This window comes from Scyliorhinus canicula, chromosome 18 (assembly GCF_902713615.1).
Source record: "Scyliorhinus canicula chromosome 18, sScyCan1.1, whole genome shotgun sequence".
NCBI lineage: Eukaryota > Metazoa > Chordata > Chondrichthyes > Carcharhiniformes > Scyliorhinidae > Scyliorhinus > Scyliorhinus canicula.
In genome coordinates, this window is record NC_052163.1 from 71832133 (window position 1) to 71854425 (window position 22293).

A 22293-nucleotide genomic window follows, 5' to 3' on the forward strand; every position below is an offset into this window, starting at 1 on the left:
TGATGGGGGGGGGGGTGATGATGGGGGGGGTTGATGATGGGGGGGGTTGATGATGGGGGGGTTGATGATGGGGGGGTTGATGATGGGGTGGGGGGTTGATGATGGGGGGGGGGTTGATGATGGGGGGGTTGATGATGGGGGGGGGTTGATGATGGGGGGGGTTGATGATGGGGGGGGTGTTGATGATGGGGGGGGGGTGTTGATGATGGGGGGGGGGTGTTGATGATGGGGGGGGGGTTGATGATTTGGGGGGGGGGGGGGGGCTGATGACGGAGGATTTCGGGTCCTCTGCACTTGGGGCCGCGGGTTGAGCCGCTGGGATATCCGTCTCGTCGTGGTCACATGCCCGGCTAGTGCCGCCCCGTTTCCCGGGAAGTTGTCGCTCGAACGCGGCTTCCGGCTCCCGGCTCCGGGGGATCGAGGCCCGCTGCCGGCTCCGGGATGTGCAGCACGGCCTGGATTTCCAAGCTGCTACTGGCGGTGGTGGGGCCGCTGTTGTCGGTAAGGCCGGGGGGGGGGGGGGGGGGATGGTCACTTTGCTGTTGATCCAGCCGCCCGCTGGAGCCAAAAGGCTGGCAAATTTATCAAAGGATTGGGAAATTTATAGATTTCAGCAAAGGTGCAGGAAACTGATAAAGAGAAGATAGAATATAAAATAAATATAATAACAAACTATTCAGAGAGATATAAACAAGAGTGTGAAAGTTTGTCTGGGCCCAGATAAATGGAATGATGAGCAAAGACAAACTTGGGTCCATTTCAGACAGAGGCAGGAAAATTTACAATGGAAAACATGGCAGAGAAACTAAACTACCTTGGGTGACGCGGTGGGCACCATCCCTGTAATGGCTGCTAAATCTCTCGAGACGCTGAAAATGGGCGATGAGGTTTCAGTTTGGGGCCTCCATGGGAAACTCTGTCCAGGGAGGGCACGAGATTGATTAACAAATATCAGCATACATTAAAATATCATTAGCAGGCTTGGCGCTGCTCCTCCCTCCCTCCCTCAATGTATCTTCCCAACCATCCTGGCATCGCGCTGGCACGAAACACTATCGGTGTGGCAGTGCTGGAGTGGGCCCTCTGGGAACCTCCGTAGGGGCTTATGTGTGGTGGAGGATTGTGGTGAGGGGGAATGTGCCGATGCCGTAGGTTGTCGTGTAGATGATTTGGGAGGGGGGTATTGTTACAATGCTTGTAACGGTGGGGGGGGGGATAGTTTATTTTCTGTGCAGATTGGGGTGCCTTTTAAAGGGCGTCCCAATCTCTGCGGAGCGCCATTGCCGCCTCTATCAGGCCCTGTCCTGCCCAAAACACACCCCGAGACTCTCTTTGCACTGAGTGCCAGAAACTCTGGAGTGAAAACTCAGCTCTGCAGCTGAGGAGCTAGAGGCCGGTTTTCAGTCTGACACTGGTAAATTTGTATCTGTCTTCACAGAGGAAGGGACAAGAAATCTCTTTGAAATATTGGGGAACCAAGGGCCTAGTGAGAATGAAGAACTAAAAGAAATTAATATTAGTAATAAAGTAGTGCTAGAGAAATTAATGGGGCTATAAGTTGATAAATCCCTGTACCTGGTGATCTGCATCCCAGAGTGTTAAAAGAGGTGGCTGTAAAGATAGTGGATGGCAATCATCTTTCAAAATCCTATATGCTCTAGAATGGTTCCTGCAGATTGGAATGTAGCAAATGTAACCCCACTATTTAAGACAGGAGGGGGAGAGAAAATGGGGAACTGTAGACTTGTTGGCCTAACATCAGTTATAGGGAAAAAGTTAGTTTACAGGTGCAGCAAATAATTAAGAAGGCAAATGGAATTTTGTTCTTCATTGCTAGACGGATGGAGTTTAAAAGCAGGGAGGTTATGTAGCAGCTGTATAATGTGCTGGTGAGGTCACACCTGGAGTACTGTGTACAGTTTTGGTCTCCTTATTTGAGAAAGGATGTACTGGCACTGGAGCGTATGCAGACGAGATTCACTAGGTTTATTCCGGAGTTGAGAGGATTAGTATGAGGAAAGACTACGTAGACTGGGATATACTTATTGTAATTTAGAAGATTGAGGGGGAATCTGATTGAAACATGTAAAATTCTGAAGGGAATAGATACGGTAGAAGCAGGGAGGTTGTTTCCACTGGCGGATGAAACTAGAACCAGGGGGCATAGCCTCAAAATAAGGGGGAGCAGATTTAGGACGGAGTCGAGGAGGAACTTCTTCACCCAAAATCTGTGGAATTCCCTGCCCAGAGAAACAGTTGAGGCTACCGTGTTAAGTGTTTTTAAGGCAAAGGGAGGTAGATTTTTGAACAGTAAAGGAATAAAACTTACGGCAGGTAAGTGGAGCTGAGTCCACAAAAAGGTCAGCCATGGTCTTATTGAATGGTGGAGCAGTCTTTCTCCTCTCCTCTCCTCCTCTCTCTTCTCTTCTACCCCACTCTTTTACTCGCTCTCTCGCCAGACACAGCTCTCTTCCCCCTATAGGCCAGGCTCCCTACCTCAGTGCCCTGTCAGACCAGGCTCGCTTTCTCTCTCCCCGGGCTGTCTCTCTCTCTCTCTCTTGGATTGGATTGGATTTGTTTATTGTCACGTGTACTGAGGTACAGTGCAAAGTGTTTTTCCGCATGCAGCTCAAACAGATCACTTGGTACAAGAAAAGAAAATACATAAAAGGGCAACACAAGGTATATAATGTAAATACATGGACACCGGCATTGGGTGAAGCATACAGGAGTGTAGTATTAATCAGATCAGTCCATAAGAGGGTTGTTTAAGAGTCTGGTAACACCGAGGAAGAAGCTGTTTTTGAATCTGTCAGTGCGTGTTCTCAAACTTTTGTATCTCCTGCCCGATGGAAGAAGTTGGAAGAGTGAGTAAGCCGGGTGGGAGGGATCTTTGATTATGATCTCAGACCAGGCTCTCTCTCTCTCTCTCTCTCTCTCTCTTCCTGGAAACTCCCTCTCTCTCTCTCCCCGATTGATTCTCTCTCTCTCTCTCTCTCCTCGATTGATTCTCTCTCTCTCTCTCCCCGATTGATTCTCTCTCTCTCTCTCTCTCCTCGATCTCTCTCTCTCGCTCTCCCTCCCCTTGGGCTGTCCTCTCTCTCTTTCCTTTTGGGCCAAGTTTTCTTTCCCCAGGCGCTTGCGCTCTCTCTCACTCTCTCTCGCAGGGTTGTATCTCCCTCCCTATCGTGAGGTGTTGGTTTTCCAGGTGGTAAGAGTCAGCTTTCTGCTTCCCATTATCTCCGTGCAGATTGAGGTTTTAGTGATGAGGGAAACGGAAAGCCCAGCAATATCCAACTTGCATGAACCCACCCTCGTCTCCATACCTTTCTTCCATTTCCTTCAGCTGTCTTATCAAAGCTCAGTGCTGGGCGGCTAACCTGGCCGCTGTGCTGATATGAGGTAAAGTTGGGAGTGCAACGGGTTGTCTGAATATTGTCTTGGTCCTCACTTGCCTGTTTGTCTCTTGTTTCTAGGGCAGTGCAGTGGTTCCTGGCCTTGGAGGGCTCTTCTTGCTGTTTATCAACAGGAGCTATCGGCATTTCATAGGAAATGATTACCTGTTGCTGCCAGCCAGCCTCAGCTTTGTGGTGGCTGGACTGCTATTACTTACCGGGATTATTGGACTGTGTGTCGCATTCAACCAGAGGCATTGCCAACGAGGAACAGTGAGTACAGGCTGGGAATCAGAGTGCCAGAACAGGGGAGGGAGGTATAACTGGTGGGTATGACTGAATTCTTATACCGAGAGGTAATACTGATCAATATTATTGATTGGTTTTACTGGACTCTCCATGTTGAAAGTGTTACTGAATTTTGTCACTGGTTGTATTGCTAAACTAAACCTTGCCATTGAACATTATGACTGAATACTATGAACGATTGTGAATTATTGTTCATTGTTACTGAACTCGGTCAGTAAAACTCCTACTGATTGGTGCGAAGATAGAGAGTGGCAGATGGAATTTAACACCGAGAAGTGTGAGGTCATGCATTTGGGGAGGTCAGACAGTTATGGGAGTACACAATAAATGGGAATATACTAAGGGGGGTAGGTGAAGTAAGAGGTCCTAGCATACAAGTCGCAGGCCCCTAAAGGCAGCAGTCCAAGTAGACAACGTTGTAAAGAAAGCATATGGAATGCTCTCCTTCATTGACAGAGGTATAGAATATAAAGAGCACGGTAGCATGGTGGTTAGCATAAATGCTTCACAGCTCCAGGGTCCCAGGTTCGATTCCCGGCTGGGTCACTGTCTGTGTGGAGTCTGCACGTCCTCCCCGTGTGTGCGTGGGTTTCCTCCGGGTGCTCCGGTTTCCTCCCACAGTCCAAAGATGTGCGGGTTAGGTGGATTGGCCATGCTAAATTGCCCGTAGTGTCCTAAAAAAAGTAAGGTTAAGGGGGGGTTGTTGGGTTACGGGTATAGAGTGGATACGTGGGTTTGAGAAGGGTGATCATGGCTCGGCACAACATCGAGGGCCGAAGGGCCTGTTCTGTGCTGTACTGTTCTAAATAGTTCTTCTAAAAAGTGAGGATATAGGGTGGGATTCTCAGGAAGGATTTCTAAGTGTGGTCGCGATCGGGAACTGCTGCGGGCTTCCTGGCGCTCGACCCAGAGGCCGGCAACTTAATTCAATGTTAATTGGTCCACTTAACAAGGCCCCACGGGGCAGCACGGTGGCACAGTGCATTGTCACCTATGGCGCTGAGGACCCGGGTTCGAATCCTGGCCCTGGGTCACTGTCCGTGTGGAGTTTGCACATTCTCCCCATGTCTGCGTGGGTTTCACCCCCACAACCCAAAAGATGTGTAGGTTAGGTGGATTGGCCATGCTAAATTGCCCCTTAATTGGAAAAAATAATTGGGTACTCTAAAATTTAAAAAAAACAAGGCCCCACGGGCTTCTCGCTACAATGAAGGCTCACCAGCCAATTCGCCGGCATCGTTAGCCCCCCGCTAATAGGGTTGAGCAGCACTTAAACAGCTCTTGCTCAGCTAACCCCAGCCAGCGCGCAACAATGACCCCAGGAGACCTGCCCCAAGATTCGGGGATGCAGATCTGGCCAGGCTCCTAGATGCAGTGGAGGTCAGGAGAGATGTTCCCCTGAGAGTACCGCAGAGTCAGTCACAGGGCAGCCAGTGCTGCCTGGGATGAGGTGGCAGTGGCTGTGAGCACCGGAGGTGTGAGCAGGAGGACTGGCCTCCAGTGCCGGAAAAAGGGTAACAACCTACATTGGGCAGCACGAGTGAGTTGACACCAATGCCCTCCCTTCGCCCCCCTCTCCTTTCACCCCCCCCATATCAACACCTCCCCCGCCCCCCAATTATTCCTTCACACCACCTCTCCCACTACTGTGAACCACGTGTGGCTAATGATGCCCTCTCCTCAGGAAAAGCTCTCCCACAACCGTTGGGAGAAGCCCAGACTGGCGGTGGGATGGCGGACATGGGGAATTGTATGGAACTAGGGCTTAAGTGGGTATAATTGGTTTCTTGCCATGCTATGGTGCGATCCAGATTTTGCATACGGGAGCGGGCCGGTTATATCACAAACTGTTTGGCATCTGGTGAGGTTCTTGTTTTCGACCTCTCCCATAGAAATTATAGAATTCACAGTGCAGAAGGAGGCCATTCGGCCCATCGAGTCTGCACTGTCCCTTGGAAACAGCCCATGCCTCAACCCGATCCCCATAACCCAGTTACCCCTCCCTGCCCCCCCCCCCCCCCCCCCCCCCCGGACACTAAGGACAATTTAGCATGGCCAATCCACCTAAACTGCGCATCTTTGGACTGTGCGAGGAAAGTGAAGCGTTGTACATTGGCGAGACCATGCAGACGCTGCGACAACGAATGAACGGGCATTGTGCGACAATCACCAGACAGGAATGTTCCCTTCCAGTCGGGGAATACTTCAGCAGTCAAGGGCATTCAGCCTCTGATCTCCGGGTAAGCGTTCTCCAAGGCGGCCTTCAGGACACGCGACAACGCAGAATTGCCGAGCAGAAACATATAGCCAAGTTCCGCACGCGTGAGTGCGGCCTCAACCGGGATCTTGGATTCATGTTGCATTATATTCATCCCCCACCATCGGCCTGAACTTGCAAAATCCTACCAACTGTCCTGGCTTGAGACAATTCACACCTCTTTAACCTGGGATTACTCCTATCTCTGGATCTGTAAAGATTTGATTACCCGCAAATGCTCGCATTCCAAGCATTGTCTGGCATCTTTGACTTTGTCTATATATATATATATATATATATATATGTTTCTGGAACCTACCTCTTAATTCACCTGAGGAAGAAGCAGTGCTCCGAAAGCTCGTGTTTGAAACAAACCTGTTGGACTTTAACCTGGTGTTGTAAGACTTCTTACTGAAAAATATACTGGCATTGGAGGCAGTCCAGAGAAGGTTCACTAAGTTTATCCTGGGTCTGGAGGGATTTTCTTATGAGGTGAGGTTAAATAGTTTGGGCCTGTAGATGCTTCAGGAGGGATAGAGAGGGAGGTAGAAGGGGTGGAGGAGTTGCATTACTCGTCAGAGATGATATCACAGCTGTGATTAAGGAGGGCATGACGGAGGATTCGAGCACTGAAGCAATATGGGTGGAGCTGAGAAATAGGAAGGGTGCAGTAACATTGTTGGGACTTTACTACAGACCTCCCAAAAGCGAGCATGAAGTAGAGGTACAAATATGCAGACAGATTATAGAAAAATGTAGGAGCAATAGGGTGGTTGTGATGGGAGATTTTAACTTCCTCAACATTGAATGGGATTCGTGTAGTGTTGGAGGCGTAGATGGAGCAGAGTTTGTAAGGAGCATCCAGGAGAGTTTTTTAGAGCAGTATGTAAATAGTCCAACTCGGGAAGGGGCCATACTGGGCCTGGTATTGTGGAATGATCCCGGCCAGGTGGTTGATGTTTCAGTCGGTGATTACTTTGGGAATTGCGATCACAATTCCGTAAGTTTTAGAATACTCATGGACAAGGACAAGAGTGGTCCGAAGGGAAGAGTACTAAATTGGGGAAAGGCAGAGTATAACAAAATTCGGCAGGAGCGAGGGAATGTGGATTGGGAGCAGCTGTTTAAGGGTAAATCCACATTTGAAATGTAGGAGTCTTTTAAGGAAAGGTTGATTAGAATGCAGGACAGACATGTTCCTGTGAAAACGAAAGATAGAAATGGCAAGATTAGGGAACCATGGATGACGGGTGAAATTGTGAGACTAGCTAAGATGAAAAAGGAAGCATACATAGGATCGAGGCAACTCAAAACTGATGAAGCTTTGGAGGAATATCGGCAAAGTAGGACGAATCTCAATCGTGCAATAAAGAGGGCTAAAAGGGGTCATGAAATATCTTTGGCTAACAGGGTTAAGGAAAATCCCAAAGCCTTTTATTCATATGTAAGGAGCAAGAGGGTAACTAGAGAAAGGATTGGCCCACTCAAAGACAAAAGAGGGAATTTATGCGTGGACTCAGAGGAAATGGGTGAGATTCGTAATGAGTACTTTGCATCGGTATTCACAAAGGAGAGGGACAAGATGGATGTTGAGGCTAGGGATGGATGTTTAAATACTCTAGGTCAAGTGTCATACGGAAGGGGGAAGTTTTGGGTATTCTAAAAGACATTAAGGTGGACAATTCCCCAGGACCGGATGGGATCTATCCCAGGTTACTGAGGGAAGCGAGGGTTGAAATAGCTGGGGCCTTAACAGACATCTTTGCAGCATCCTTGAGCACGGCGGAGGTCCCGGAGGACTGGAGAATTGCTAATGTTGTCCCTTTGTTTAAGAAGGGTAGCAGGGATAATCCAGGGAATTATAGACCTGTGCGCTTGACGTCAGTGGTAGGAAAACTATTGGAGAATATACTGAGGGATAGGATCTATTCACATCTGGAAGAAAATAGACTTATCAGTGATAGGCAGCATGGTTTTGTGCAGGGAAGGTCATGTCTTACAAACCTAATAGAATTCTTTGAGGAAGTGACAAAGTTAATTGATGGGGGAAGGGCTGTAGGTGTCATATACCTGGACTTTAGTAAGGCGTTTGATAAGGTTTCCCATGGCAGGTTGATGGAAAAAGTGAAGTTGTATGGTGTTCAGGGTGTACTAGCTAGATGGATAAAGAACTGGCTGGGCAACAGGAGGCAGAGAGTAGGGGTGGAAGAGAGTATCTCAAAATGGAGAAGGGTGACTAGTGGTGTTCCACAGGGATCCGTGCTCGGACCACTGTTGTTTGTGGTCTACATAAATGACCTGGAGGAAGGTATAGGTGGTCTGATTAGCAAGTTTGCAGATGATACTAAGATTGGTGGAGTTGCAGATAGCGAGGAGGACTGTCAGAGAATACAACAAAATATATATAGATTGGAGAGTTGGGCAGAGAAATGGCAGATGGAGTTCAATTCAGGCAAATGCGAGGTGATGCATTTTGGAAGATCAAATTCAAGAGCGGACTATATGGTCAATGGAAGGCTCTTGGGGAAAATTGATGTACAGAGAGATCTGGGAGTTCAGGTCCATTGTACCCTGAAGGTGGCAACGCAGGTTGATAGAGTGGTCAAGAAGGCATACAGCATGCTTGCCTTCATCGGACGGGGTATTGAGTACAAGAGTTGGCAGGTCATGTTACAGTTGTATTGGACTTTGGTTCGGCCACATTTGGAATACTGCGTGCAGTTCTGGTCGCCACATTACCAGAAGGATGTGGATGCTTTGGAGAGGGTGCAGAGGAGGTTCACCAGGATGTTGCCTGGTATGGAGGGTGCTAGCTATGAAGAAAGGTTGAGTAGATTAGGATTGTTTTCGTTGGAAAGACGGAGGTTGAGGGGGGACCTGATTGAGGTATACAAAATTATGAGAGGTATGGACAGGGTGGATAGCAACAAGCTTTTCCCAAGAGTGGGGGTGTCAGTTACAAGGGGTCACGATTTCAAGGTGAGAGGGGGAAAGTTTAAGGGAGATGTGCGTGGAAATTTTTTTACGCAGAGGTTGGCGGGTGCCTGGAATGCTTTACCAGCGGAGGTGGTAGAGGCGGGCACGATAGCATCATTTAAGAGGCATCTAGACGGGTATATGAACGGGCGGGAACAGAGGGAAGTAGACCTTGGAAAATAGGAGACAGGTTTAGATAAAGGATCTGGATCGGCGCAGGCTGGGAGGGCCGAAAGGCCTGTTCCTGTGCTGTAATTTTCTTTGTTCTTTGTACGCATTGGCATTTAGACGAATGAGAAACAACCTTATTGAGACATATAGGTTTCTCAGGGGGACTTGACAAGGTAGATGCTGAGATGATGTTTCCTCTTGTGGGAGAGAGTTTAGAACCAGAGGGTATGATCTCGGAGTAAGGAGTCGCCCATTTAAGACCGAGATGAGGAGGGTTTCTTCTCTGAGAGGATTGTGAATCTGTACAGGCTGGGACTTTGGTATGTTCAAGGCTGAGATAGACAGATTTTTAATCAGTAAGGGAATCAAGGGTTGTGGGGATAAGCCAGGAAAGTGGAGTTGAGGATTATCATTTCAAATCAGTTATTTAGAAAAAACAGTTTTTATTGTATTTTCACATCTTATATTTTATAAATGTTTTATATTACATGTTTTTAGTTTGAGTGTTAAATTACAGGTGTCGTACCCGCGAGTAGTATTTTACAAAGGGATTCAAAAGGGAGTCGCTATCTGCAACTCCACCAATCTTAGGGGTTCTAGTTTATACAAGAAGGAAAAAAAAGAAAGAGATGCCTGTTACAAGAAGAAAGAAAGTTAAACAATAATTATAAAGAAAAAAACCCCGTAAATTAAACAAGTTTGTCCGAGTGCGAACAGGCTAGGCTCGCTGTATATATTTACAATTGCCTGCTTCGTCTCTCTTTGGTGGCTTTTGGTCTTATTTGGCTGGTCAGCCTCTGCGGTATTGCCTGTTGCTGGCTCTGGCGAGTGCTTCCACACTTCTTATGGAAAGCCTCTTCTCAACCCTGGATGGTGATTTTAATTTTATCCAATTGGAGAAATTCCGACAGTCTGCAGCTTCGGATGGTGCTGCTGATCTCCAGCCGAGGATTCTTCAGTAGCCGATTAGGGAGGGAAAGGGTAGGGCGCCGGCCCCCCTCCCCATGAAGAGTCCTGGCTGGTCTAACACCCAGAAGACTGCCGCTTTCGGGCTTGGCTCCACCCTCCAAGAAGGCTGTCCAGAACCTCGCAAGACTGGGGCATGCCCAGAACATGTGGGCGTGCTTGGTCAGGCCTACCTGGCTACCGTTCACATTTGTCTTCCACCTCCAAGAAGAACCTGCTCATTGGGGTTCTGGTTAGGTGTGCTCCGTGCACCCTTTCAGCTGCATTAGGGTTGTCTTGTGGAGATGGAGTTTGCCCTGTTCAGTGCTTCGCTCCACAGTCCCCACCCTATTTCTATCCATAATTCTTCCCCCATTTTTCTCGTGTCTTGTTCAGTGGGTAATGTGCCTCTTCTAACGGTTGGCCATACAGGTCCCCGTAGTTCCCCGACCTGAGTCGCCTGCGTCCAACACTTCCTCTGTCATTGAGTGTCTCGGCATCCATGGGTATGTTGTCGTCTCTTTATGGAGAAAGTTTTTCACTTGTAAATTTTGCAGTTCGTTCCCTTTCAGCAGTTGCAACCTTTCTGTTAGTTCCTCTAGCATCGCTACTCTGTCGTCCATGTAGAAGTCCCTAACTGTCAATGTCCCCTCTGTCCTATGCCCACCACGTAAGGTAGCATCCATTGTGGCTGCCGTGAGCCTGTGATTGTTGCAGATGGAGGCTATGTTGGACATTTCGGTCAGGCTGAAGTGCTGCCTTAGCTGGTGCCATGACCGGAGCCCCCCCCCGCCCCCGTTTGCACAGTTGGAGTGTGTCCTACTTCTGAAGGTCCTTCTTTACCTCCTCCACCAGACTAGTCAGGTTCCAGAAGTCCATGTCCAAATGCAGCAAGACCTGGACACTATCTATGCTTGGGCAAGTTATGTTCGCACCACACAAGTGCCAAGCAATGACCATCTCCTACAAGAGAGGATCTAACTACCGCCCCTTGACATTCAATGGCATTAACATCGCTGAATCCCCAACAATCAACATCCTGGGGATTACCATTGATCAGAAACTGAACTGGACTAGCCACATTAATACTGTAGTTACCAGGGCAGGTCAAAGACTAGGAATTGTATGGCGAAGAACCCACCTCCTGACCCCCCCCCCCCCCCCCCAAGCCTATCCACCATCTACAAGGCACAAATCAGGAGTGTAGTGGAATACTCCCCACTTGCCTGGTTAAATGCAGCTCCAACAACACTCGAAGCTTGACACCATCCAGGACAAAAACGCCCGCTTGATTGCTCCCCCTTCTACAAATATTCAAACCCTCCACCACTGACAAATAGTGGCAGCCATGTGTACCATCTACAAGATGCACTGCAGTAACTCACCAAGGTTCCTTAGACATCGCCTTCCAAACCCAGGACCATTACCATCTAGAAGGACGAGCAGCAGGTACCTGGGAACCCCACCACCTGGAGGTTCCCCTCCAAGTTACTCCCCACCCTGACTTGGAAATATATCGCCGCTCTTCACTGTCGTTGGTACAAAATCCTGGAACTCACTCCCTAACAGCACACGGGGTGTACCTACACCTCAAGGACTGCAACAATTCAAGAATGCAACTCCCCACCATCTTCCAAAGGGCAATGCGGGATGGGCAGTAAATGCTGGCCTAACCAGCAACGCCCACAGCCTGTAAATGAATAAAATAAATTAACACAAATTGTGGATCTGTGTCCAGTTGTGGCAATTTGGATTTCCAGGTAGTAGAACTTGTTTTGGGCTTGTTTAAATGGCAGTCCCTCCAGCTCTGTCCCTCTCCCTTGCGGTTCACTGGGAAGATTTAACTTCTGCTGTAGTTGAGTTTGTAGCCTGAGAAGGCTCCGTACTGTTTCAGGAGCGTCACGATTCTCTCTATGCTGCTTTGGGATTTCAGACATGGAAGAACATAGAGTAAAAAAATAATTTTTATTGACATTTTTACAAAAGATAAACATCACAACAATATTAACAAAACAACCGCGGGCTTCCGGTGACAGTGGGCGGGAGGCGGCCGCGCAACGGAGGGCTCCCGATCGGGAACGGCATTTTCGGGGCTTTAAGCCCGGTCCCAGGGTCCACGGAGGCGTCAAAGGCAGGGAGAAGGCACGGAGGAGGCACAGTAGAAGAAGATGTCCAGGATCAGCAAGAAAACAGCCGGTAAAAGAACAGCTGAGGGCCCGTCAGGGAGTGGAGAGGTTACCAGGAAAAAAGGAGGCTGGAGCACCAGGAGAGGCCGCATTGCTGAAGGCTGAAGAAATAACTACGGTAATGGCTGCAGAATTCGAAAGGCAGTTTACAAAACACCTGGAGGCGATGAGGAAGGAGATGAGGGAGGTTTTGAGTGTGCTGGTGGAGGAGGCGATTTCCTCGGTGACGACGGTGGTGGCGAGTGCAATGGCGGAGATGCGTGCGCAAGGGGAGGCGCTGAAGGTAGTGGAGGAGACGGTGGCGCAGCACGGTGATCAACTTACCTCGATGGGGAAGGAGATGCGGAAGGTGATGGAGGTGAACAAGGATCTGCGAGGAAAATTGGAAGACCTGTAAAACAGGTCCAGGCGACAGAATTTGAGGATTGTGGGGCTGCCCGAAGGAGTTGAAGGGCCGAGGCCGACGGAGTATTTTGCCGCTCTGCTGGCGAAACTATTGGGGGAGGGGGAGGATCCCTCCCGATATGAACTGGATCGGGCTCATCGGTCAGGGAGGCCTGTACCAAAGGCGGGTGAGCCACCAAGAGTAGTGACTTTGTGCTTCCGTAGGTACTGTGTGAAAGAGAAGGTCCTGTGCTGGGCCAAGCAGCACCGGGTGGTGCAGTGGGCTGGAGCTGGTATACGTGTATACCAGGACTTTACAGTGGAGCTGGCGAGGAGGCGGGCTGCTTTCAACCGGGTGAAGAGGGCACTGTACATCAGCAAGGTGCAGTGCGGCATTGTATATCCAGCGAAGCTGTGGGTGACTTATAAGCTCAAGGACTTTTATTTTGGAACGGCGGAAGCAGCGGAGGAGTTTGCGAAGGCAGAAGGACTGTGGCAGAATTGAGAAATGGCCATGTGCCGATGTAACCTCAGGACTTTATTTTCTTCTTTTTTGTCTCCTTATTTTGTTTCACTGCGTCCGGGTGTATGGGCTAAAGGAGCCAATGGTGTATATATTTGGACAAGGGAAGTGATGGGATTTGCACTCGAGGCGAGGGCTCTTTGGGGTGTTGGTGGATATGCGGGGTGTGCGTGCTAAAAGGGGATTTCTGGGCTTTCCTTGGGCCGGGCAAGGGGAAAGGGACCCGGACGGGGGCCTCCGCGCTGGCCGGTTTAAGCCGGCCAGTGAACGGGAGTGAAGTGGGGGGAGGGGCTGCGGCCATCGGAGCCTGGCAGAACAGGGTCCGAGTGGTCTAGCCGGAGTGGAAAGTTGGGGGGAAGGAACCGAGGTTGGGAAAAGGAGTTTTACAAGAGGCAGTGGGCGGGAGGAGTTGGTGGGGGGGGGGGGGGGTTTACAACTCTTGGGTATCACATACGGTACTCTTTCGGATGTTGGATGCGTTGAGTGTGGGGGGGGGGGGGGGGGAGTGGGGGAGTGGAGTCTAGGGTGACAAGGGGCGGGGGGGGATGGACTCTAGGGTGACCATGGGCGGTCCCGGACTCCTTTCTTTTTCCTCCTTTGTTTTTTTGTTTCCACCGTGGGAGGGTTTGTTTTATTGGATGCACATATTGACAGGTGGGCCGTTGTTTGGGGTAGTGGGAGGATGGGATCGTTGTTATTGATAAGGAGATTGACTTTGTATTTGTTACCGTTTACTGTTTGTGGGTGGGGTGGGAATTTTGGAGGAAAATGTGAAAATGGAGAATAAAAACATTAAAAAAAACAAAACAACTGCGTTAACAACCCAAGAACAACACCCACCCAACTTCAAAAGCAACTACAAACAAAAGAAAAAACAAAAGAATACCCAAACAACAAAAGGGAAAGAGATAACACCCACCACATCCCACAAACCCATGTACACAGTTCTTCCTCCCACCGAACAAAACCCCCCCCCTCCCCCCCCCCCCCCCCCCCCCGGGTTGCTGCTGCTGCCGGCCTATTTCCCTACCGTTCCGCCAGGAAGTCCAGGAAAGGCTGCCACCGCCTAAAGAACCCTTGCACCGACCCTCTCAGGGCAAATTTCACCTTCTCCAATTTAATGAACCCCGCCATGTCATTGATCCAGGCCTCCACGCTTGGGGGCCTTGCATTCTTCCATTGGAGCAAGATCCTCCGCCAGGCTACTAGGGACGCAAAGGCCAGAACACCGGCCTCTTTCGCCTCCTGCACTCTCGGCTCCACTGCAACCCCAAAAATTGCGAGTCCCCAGCATGGCGTGACCCTGGATCCCACCACCCTCGACACCATCCTTGCTACCTCCTTCCAAAACTCCCCCAGCGCTGGGCACGCCCAAAACATATGGACGTGGTTCGCTGGGCCCCCCCGAGCACCTAGCACACCTGTCCTCGCCCCTGAAAAACCTACTCATCCTCGTCCCAGTCATGTGGGCCCTATGCAGCACCTTGAACTGTATGAGGCTAAGCCTCGCACAGGAAGAGGAGGAATTCACTCTCTCCAGGGCATCCGCCCACGTCCCCTCCTCAATCTCCTCACCCAGCTCCTCTTCCCATTTACCCTTCAGTTCCTCCACCGAGGCCTCGTCTACCTCCTGCATCACCCGGTATATGTCCGAAATCCTCCCTCCTCCAACCCACACCCCCGAGAGCACCCTGTCCCGCACCCCACATGGGGGCAGCAAGGGAAACCCCTCCACCTGCCGCCTGGCAAACGCCCTCACCTGCATGTACCTAAACATGTTCCCCGGGGGAGCCCAAACTTCCCCTCTAACTCCCCCAAGCTCGCGAACCTCCCCTCCACAAATGGGTCCCTCAACCTCCTAACCGCTACCCTGTGCCAGCCCAGAAATCCTCCATCAATGCTCCCTGGGACAAACCGATTGTTCCCCCGTATCGGGGCCTCCATCGAGCCCCCCCCAAGGGCTAACAGGAATGGGGACAGTGTGCATCCTTACCTTGTGCTCCTGTGCAGCTAGAAGTATTCAGATCAGTCATGATCTCATTGAATGGTGGAGCACAATCGATGGCCCGAATGACCTACTTCTGCTCCTACGTCTTATGATATTATGGTGACTTAACTTGAATTACTGGTTTAGTTCAGTTTGATCTGCTGCTCTTCTTCTCTTCTGTTCGTATGATTTGGCGTGATATTCACATGTTTTTAAAATTTTTTCATGGGATGTGGACGTCGCTGTCTTGGCCAGCATTTATTGCCCCATCCCTGAGGGCATTTAAGAGTCAACCACATCATGTGATAAGAGGACCAGTTAGCTTCTTTGGCTGGATGACTGGCATGTGGTTCAGAATAACACCAACAGCAGAGGTTCAATTCCCATTCCAGCTGAGATACTAGCTTTCGGAGCACTGCTCCTTCCTCAGATGAACGTGATGTGGAGATGCCGGCATTGGACTGGGGTGAGCACAGTAAGAAGTCTTACAACACCAGGTTAAAGTCCAACAGGTTTGTTTCAAACACTAGCTTTCGGAGCACTGCTCATTCCTCAGGTGAGTAAGACTTCTTACTGTCCTCAGGTAAATGAAGAGGTATCCTAGGAAGAAGCAGTGCTCCGAAAGCTAGTGTTTGAAACACTAGCTTTGGAGCAAACCTGTTGGGACTTTAACCTGGTGTTGTAAGACTTCTTACTGTGCTCACCCCAGTCTAATGCCGGTATCTCCATATCACAGCTGAGATAGACTTGGGACCAGCCCCATTGCCCTGCCCCTGAGGCTGGAAGGAAATAGCAAACCACCGCTAACATCAACTGCCACGGAAATGGCTCCAGATTAAGCATCAGTAGACACGTCAGCCAAGGACCAGGCTGAATGAGTGAATGGAATCTTGGATATTGTGGTGTGTTAAAACCAATGGTAGGCAGGCATAATGCAGGGACAATAAGTGGGCAGCATGGTGGCACAGTGGTTAGCACTGCTGCCTCACAGCTCCAGGGACCGGGGTTCAATTCCGGCCTCGGGTGACTGTGTGGAGTTTGCACTTTCTTCCCGTGTCTCCATGTGTTTTCTCCGGGTGCTCCGGTTTCCTCCCACAGTCCAAAGATGTGCAGATTAGGTGAATTGGCCATGCTAAATTGCCCCTTAGTGTCCAAAAACAAGGTTAGGTGGGGTTACTGGGCTACAGGGCTAGGGAGTCAGCATGGGCATATGTAGGGTGCTCTTTCAAGGGCCGATGTAGACTTGATGGATCAAATGGCCTCCTTCTGCACTGTAAATTCTAAGTGGCAGTCACAAAATGCAATAAGGCAAAGAGATTTTTGATTTTTCAGTTTGAAAACCTGTTATTACAAAAACAGGGGTAGAAATTGAAGGTAATAATAACATAAGATACTGACCACCCTTCGCTACTTACAGAATCAGAAGAGGCCCTAAAAATATCGTAGATCCACGAAAAATCTGGAAGTTTAGAATATGGATTGAGTATGAAGACCAAAATTACAAAAACAATGGAAGGAATTAATTTGAAGGAACTAGAGTTAAGATGATGTCACGCTGAAACAAGTAGAGAAGTTTTGTCTATTTAGAACAAATTATGACAGAAGATAGTAGATGTGATGCCAAACTCAGAAGAAGAATGGAGATAGCCAGAGTTAATTTTGTGAAGATGAAGGAAATGTGAACAACAAAACTCCAGCTTGTGACGAGGAAAAATCTCATGCGATGCACAATTCTACCCACGTTCCTGTCTGCATCAGAAACCTGGACAATAAATGAAGATCTTTGGAAGAAAATTGAGACCTTTGAAATGTGGTTGCTAAAACTGTAGAGCTGGCAAGATGGATACGGAACTGGCTAGGTCATAGAAGACAGAGGGTAGCAGTGGAAGGGTACTTTTCTGAATGGAGGGATCAGTGCTAGGACCTTTGCTGTTTGTAGTATATATAAATGATTTGGAGGAAAAAAATATAACTGGTCTGATTTGCGAATGACACCAAGGTTGGTGGAATTGTGGATAACAATGAGGACTGGCAGAGGATACAGCAGAATATAGATCAGTTGGAGACTTGAGCGGAGAGATGGCACAGGGAGTTTAATCCGGACAAATGTGAGGTAATGTATTTTGGAAGGTCTAATACAGATGGGAAATATACAATAATTGGCAGAACCCTTAAGAGTATTGGCAGGCAGAGGGATCTGGGTGTACAGGTCCACAGATCGCTGAAAGTGGCAATGTAAATGGGGAAGGTCAATTACCAGAGGACATAGGTTTAAGGAGCAAGGGGGAAAGTTTAGAGGAGATGTGCGAGGGAAGTTTTTTTACACGGAGGGTAGAGTGCCATGGTAGCACAGTGGTTAGCACTGTTGCTTTACAGTACCAGTGTCCCAGGTTCAATACCCGGCTTGGGTCACTGTCTGTGCGGAGTCTGCACATTCTCCCCCTGTCTGCATGGGTTTCCTCTGGGTGTTCTGGTTTCCTCCCACGAGTGCCGAAAGACGTGCTGTTAGGTGAATTGGACATTCTGAATTCTCCCTCAGTGTACCCGAACAGGCACTGGAATGTGGCGCCTCGGGGATTTTCACAGTAACTTTTTTGCAGTGTTAATGTTAGCCTACTAGTTACAATAATAAAGATTATTATTATTATTAGTGGGTGCCTGGAACTCTGCAGGAGGAGGAGGTGAAAGCAGGTACAATAGTGATGTTTAAGGGGCTTCTTGACAAATACATGACTAGGATGAGAATAGTGGGATTCGGAACCTGGATGAAAGTTTTAGGTTAGACTGGCAGCATGGTCGGTGCAGGCTTGCAAGGCCGAAGGGCCTGTTCCTGTGCTGTACTTTTGTTTGTTCTTAGTTTGTTCTAAAATTTATGTAAAATTTCATATCCAAACAAAGGAGAGGATTTACAAAATTGCTGGAACAATAAGAACTCTAAAAAGTGACAGTGGCCGGAATTCTCCAGCATTTGGGATTCTCTGTTCCAGCCGGCAGCACACCCCTGCCCATGGCCCATGGAAATCCCATCGATAAGCAGCGGGAGTAGAGAATCCTGCCGTCAGCGAATGGCACGCCACCAAGAAACAGGTGGCTGGGGGACTGGAGAATCCAGCTCAGTATCTCGGCCATTTGATCAGAGATCTCCAGTCGAGGGTAAAGAGGAGGGCAGAAGAAAGAAAGGTACAGTTGGATGATGGATGTCAGTGTGCATTGCAGATGAGCTACACTGGATGTTTGAAGGTGGCACAAGATAGAAAAGTGTGACATACGATGGTAGCAGATCTTCTGGTAGGAGTAACGACAAACAGGGAGGTTACAAAAGCAGAACCATGGACAGCTGGCCTAAGTGAAAAGGAAAGTGGGATTGAGGCTCTCTGTTTTCAGTTTAGGCTATTAATTCAATGCTCAATGTGGCTGCTTTTATTGGAAAATAAACCGTAACTCTTTCACACTATCTTCTTTCTCTCAAAGTTCCTGTACTTGGTCCTGATTCTCTTTGGGCTGGAGGTTACTACAGGCACCATTGGATACATCAACAGTGTTCGAGTGAGTATGTTGTTCATATAAATTGCCTTGTGTCATGTCATCATCCATAAATTTATAAGTCACTGTAGTTAGTGGGTGAGAGTTGGACAGAGATTAAATCTGTCTGCTCTGTGAGCAAAGGTTGTCATAATAACCCAAGCTATGTTTCTACTGTGTGTGTGTCCAGTAAAGCAAACCGAGTGGTTGAACTTAGTGTCAGCTTTGACCCCGTGGTCGTACTCTTGCCAGTTAGTCACAAGATTGTGAGTCTCCAAAGTCTCAAACCCACAATCTAGACCAAGTACACAAAGTCCAAAGTGCCAAATCCCAGTGCACTACTAAGGGAGCGCTGCACTGATAATACCTACCAGAGGTAACCTACCATATTCCATGGAATTATTAGAAGAAAAATAGGTGACTTCTCCCTGGTAAACTGCCAGTATTTATCCTCAACCATCAATTAATACAACTAATTTGATTATTATTTCATTGTTGTTTATGGGATCCAGCTGTGCACATTGGCTGCCAGTGCAATAGTAACAAAACTTCAGAATTACTGATGAAACATTATCAACCTGAAACTTTAGCCCTTTCTCTCTTCACAGATAATGCCCCATCTGCTTAGTGTTTGTGGCATTTACTGTTTTCATTACACATTTCTAGAATATGCAATGTTTTGTTTTTGCCTTCAAAAGTTCTTTATTTACTTTAAAGCACTTTGGGAAATACTGAAGTTGTGAAAGAACAATTCCACTCTTTTCCTTTCCCTCAAGCGGCATGGTGGCATAGTGGTTAGCACTGCTGCCTCACAATGCCAGGAACCCGGATTTTGTTCTGGCGTTGGTTGACTATCTGTGTGGACAGGTGACTGTGGAGTTTGCACGTCCTTCCCATGTCTGCGGGGATATCCTCTGCGTACTCCAGTTTCCTCCCACAATGCAAAGATGTGGAGGTTAGGTGCATTGGCCATGCTAAATTTCTCCTTAGAGTCCAAAGGTTTGGTAGGGTTATAAGGATAGGGTGGGGTGTGGGCCCAGATTGGGTGGTCTGTCAAAGGATTGGTGCTAACTCAATGGGTTGTGGGCAGCACAGTGGCGCAGTGAATAGCATTGCTGCCTCACGGCGCCACAGTCCCAGGTTTGATCCAGGCTCTGAGTCACTGTCCGTGTGGAGTTTTCACATTCTTCTGTGTTCATGTGGGTTTCACCCACACAACCCAAAGGGTAGCATGGTGGTTAGCATAAATGCTTCACAGCTCCAGGGTCCCAGGTTCGATTCCCGGCTGGGTCACTGTCTGTGCGGAGTCTGCACGTCCTCCCCGTGTGTGCGTGGGTTTCCTCCGGGTGCTCCGGTTTCCTCCCACAGTCCAAAGATGTGCGGGTTAGGTGGATTGGCTATGCTAAATTGCCCTTAGTGTCCTAAAAAATAATAAGGTTAATGGGGGGGGGGGGGGGGGGGGGGGGGGGGGGGGGGTTCTTGGGTTACTGGTATAGGGTGGATACGTTGACATGAGAAGGGTGATCATTTGCTCGGCACAACATCGAGGGCCGAAGGGCCTGTTCTGTGCTGTACTGTTCTATGTCTATATGTGCAGGGTAGGTGGATTGGCCACGCTAAATTGCGCCTTAATTGGAAAAAATGAATCGTGTACTCTAAATTTATAAAACAAAAACTCAATGGGCTGAATGGCCTCCTCCTGCAATGTAGGAATTCAATGATTCCAGATCATGGTGTCATTCCCTCTCTGATTCAGTAACTCCCGAGATACTTACTTACTTGTACTCTTCCTTTTTGCCAGGTAATGCCTGCTGACCTGGATAGATTTAATGAGATCTTCAGGAACTATAACAGCAATGACTCCATGAGCGAGAGTAGAGCAGTGGATCGGCTACAGAAAAATGTGAGTCCATAAATGAATGCGAATATCTAAGGCAGACAGACTTCACAAACCAGCACTGACAGGTTACACAGTTAGATTCCTGTTAGAGAATGTGTGCTGACGAGAACTGAACACATTGCTCAAGTTCGTCTGATCCAAGCTGGATGAAGAAGGATCCTGAGTGACTCTGATCAGAGCTGGACACAGGATTCAGTGTGACTCTGATCAGAGCTGGACACAGGATTCAGTGTGACTCTGATCAGAGCTGGACACAGGATTCAGTGTGACTCTGATCAGAGCTGGACACAGGATTCAGTGTGACTCTGATCAGAGCTGGACACAGGATTCAGTGTGACTCTGATCAGAGCTGGACACAGGATTCCGTGTGACTGATCAGAGCTGGATACAGGATTCAGTGTGAATCTGATCGGAGCTAGATACAGGATTCAGTGTGAATCTGATCGGAGCAGGATACAGGATTCAGTGTGATTCTGATCGGAGCTGGATCCCGGATTCAGTGTGAATCTGATCGGAGCTGGATACAGGATTCAGTGTGACCATGATCAGAGCTGGATACAGGATTCAGTGTGACTGATCAGAACCGGATACAGGATTCAGTGTGACTGATCAGAGCGGGATACAGGATTCACTGTGATTCTTGTAGCCATGTACAATGGCCACTTGCAAAGGACGATGGGAATTGTGGGCAATTTGGCACACAGACGGGTACGCAGCCTCTGTGTATTGCGCAAAGAAACCAGACTTGGCTGAAATTTGTAGCCATTAAGAGTCGATCCCCATTTCCCCCAGGATAATAGAGTTTGAATCAAGGAGTTACAACAGTAGCAGACTAACCGGTGCCACCCTCCCCCCCCCCCCCCCCCCCCCCCTCTTATTTGGAAAGGCCTACGTGCCTGGGACAATGATAGCTAGGACCCGCCCAGCTATCGAGGTATCCGCCCCCTAATTGGCTGAGATCGATGAGTGTGATCAAAATCCCTATCTATCCATTGGGCCTGGAGTAAGGACCGCCCAAAAGGGCGCGAAAGTGACGAAAGATAAAAAGCCCTGCGCACTAGAGATCGTTCTCTTTTGGGACCGACCTGTGTGCGACCAACTGCAGAAGAACAACCAAGTTCAAGAACCCGCGACCATTCCTTAAGGACAAGCCCAGCTGAGATGAACCCAACCACTTCCAAACCGATCCCGTGGACCCGGATAAAGGCCTTATCTCACACAGTGCCGGTCACTCGAAGTTAAGTAAAGGTCATCTTAGTCGTTAGGTGTAGTTTAGTACGGAGCCGCGTGTATTATTGCATAGAGATACAAGTCTTGTGTTATTAATAAACTGTCTTTGAGCTAACATATTGGTTGGGTGGTCATTTGGTCGATATAAGAAACAGCTTGTGGTTCACCCCAAAGTAAAGAAGGCAACACTCTGATAGAGCTGGATACAGGATTCAGTGTGAATCTGATCAGAGCTGGATAAAGGATTCAGTGTGACGATGATCAGAGCTGGATACAGGATTCAGTGTGACTGGTCAGAGCTGGATACAGGATTCAGTGTGACTCTGATCAGAGCTTGATACAGAATTCAGTGTGACTGTGATCAGAGCTGGATACAGGATTCAGTGCAAATCTGATCAGAGCTGGATACAGGATTCAGTGCAAATCTGATCAGAGCTGGATACAGGATTCAGTGCAAATCTGATCAGGGCTGGATACAGAATTCGGTGTGAATCTGATCAGAGCTGGA

General features: G+C 48.7%; 1 protein-coding gene across 1 annotated transcript in view; it reads left to right on the plus strand.

The window, feature by feature from the left end:
* The first annotated feature begins 344 nt into the window (after positions 1-344).
* LOC119953192 (tetraspanin-3-like) overlaps positions 345-22293 on the plus strand; it is a 30149-nt gene continuing 8200 nt past the window's right edge. Inside the window, exons 1-4 of the mRNA XM_038777184.1 lie at positions 345-501; positions 3477-3668; positions 18605-18679; positions 20457-20558. Coding sequence (XP_038633112.1) covers positions 442-501; positions 3477-3668; positions 18605-18679; positions 20457-20558 — 429 coding nt within the window. The 5' untranslated portion in view covers positions 345-441. The remainder of the gene's footprint in view (positions 502-3476; positions 3669-18604; positions 18680-20456; positions 20559-22293) is intronic.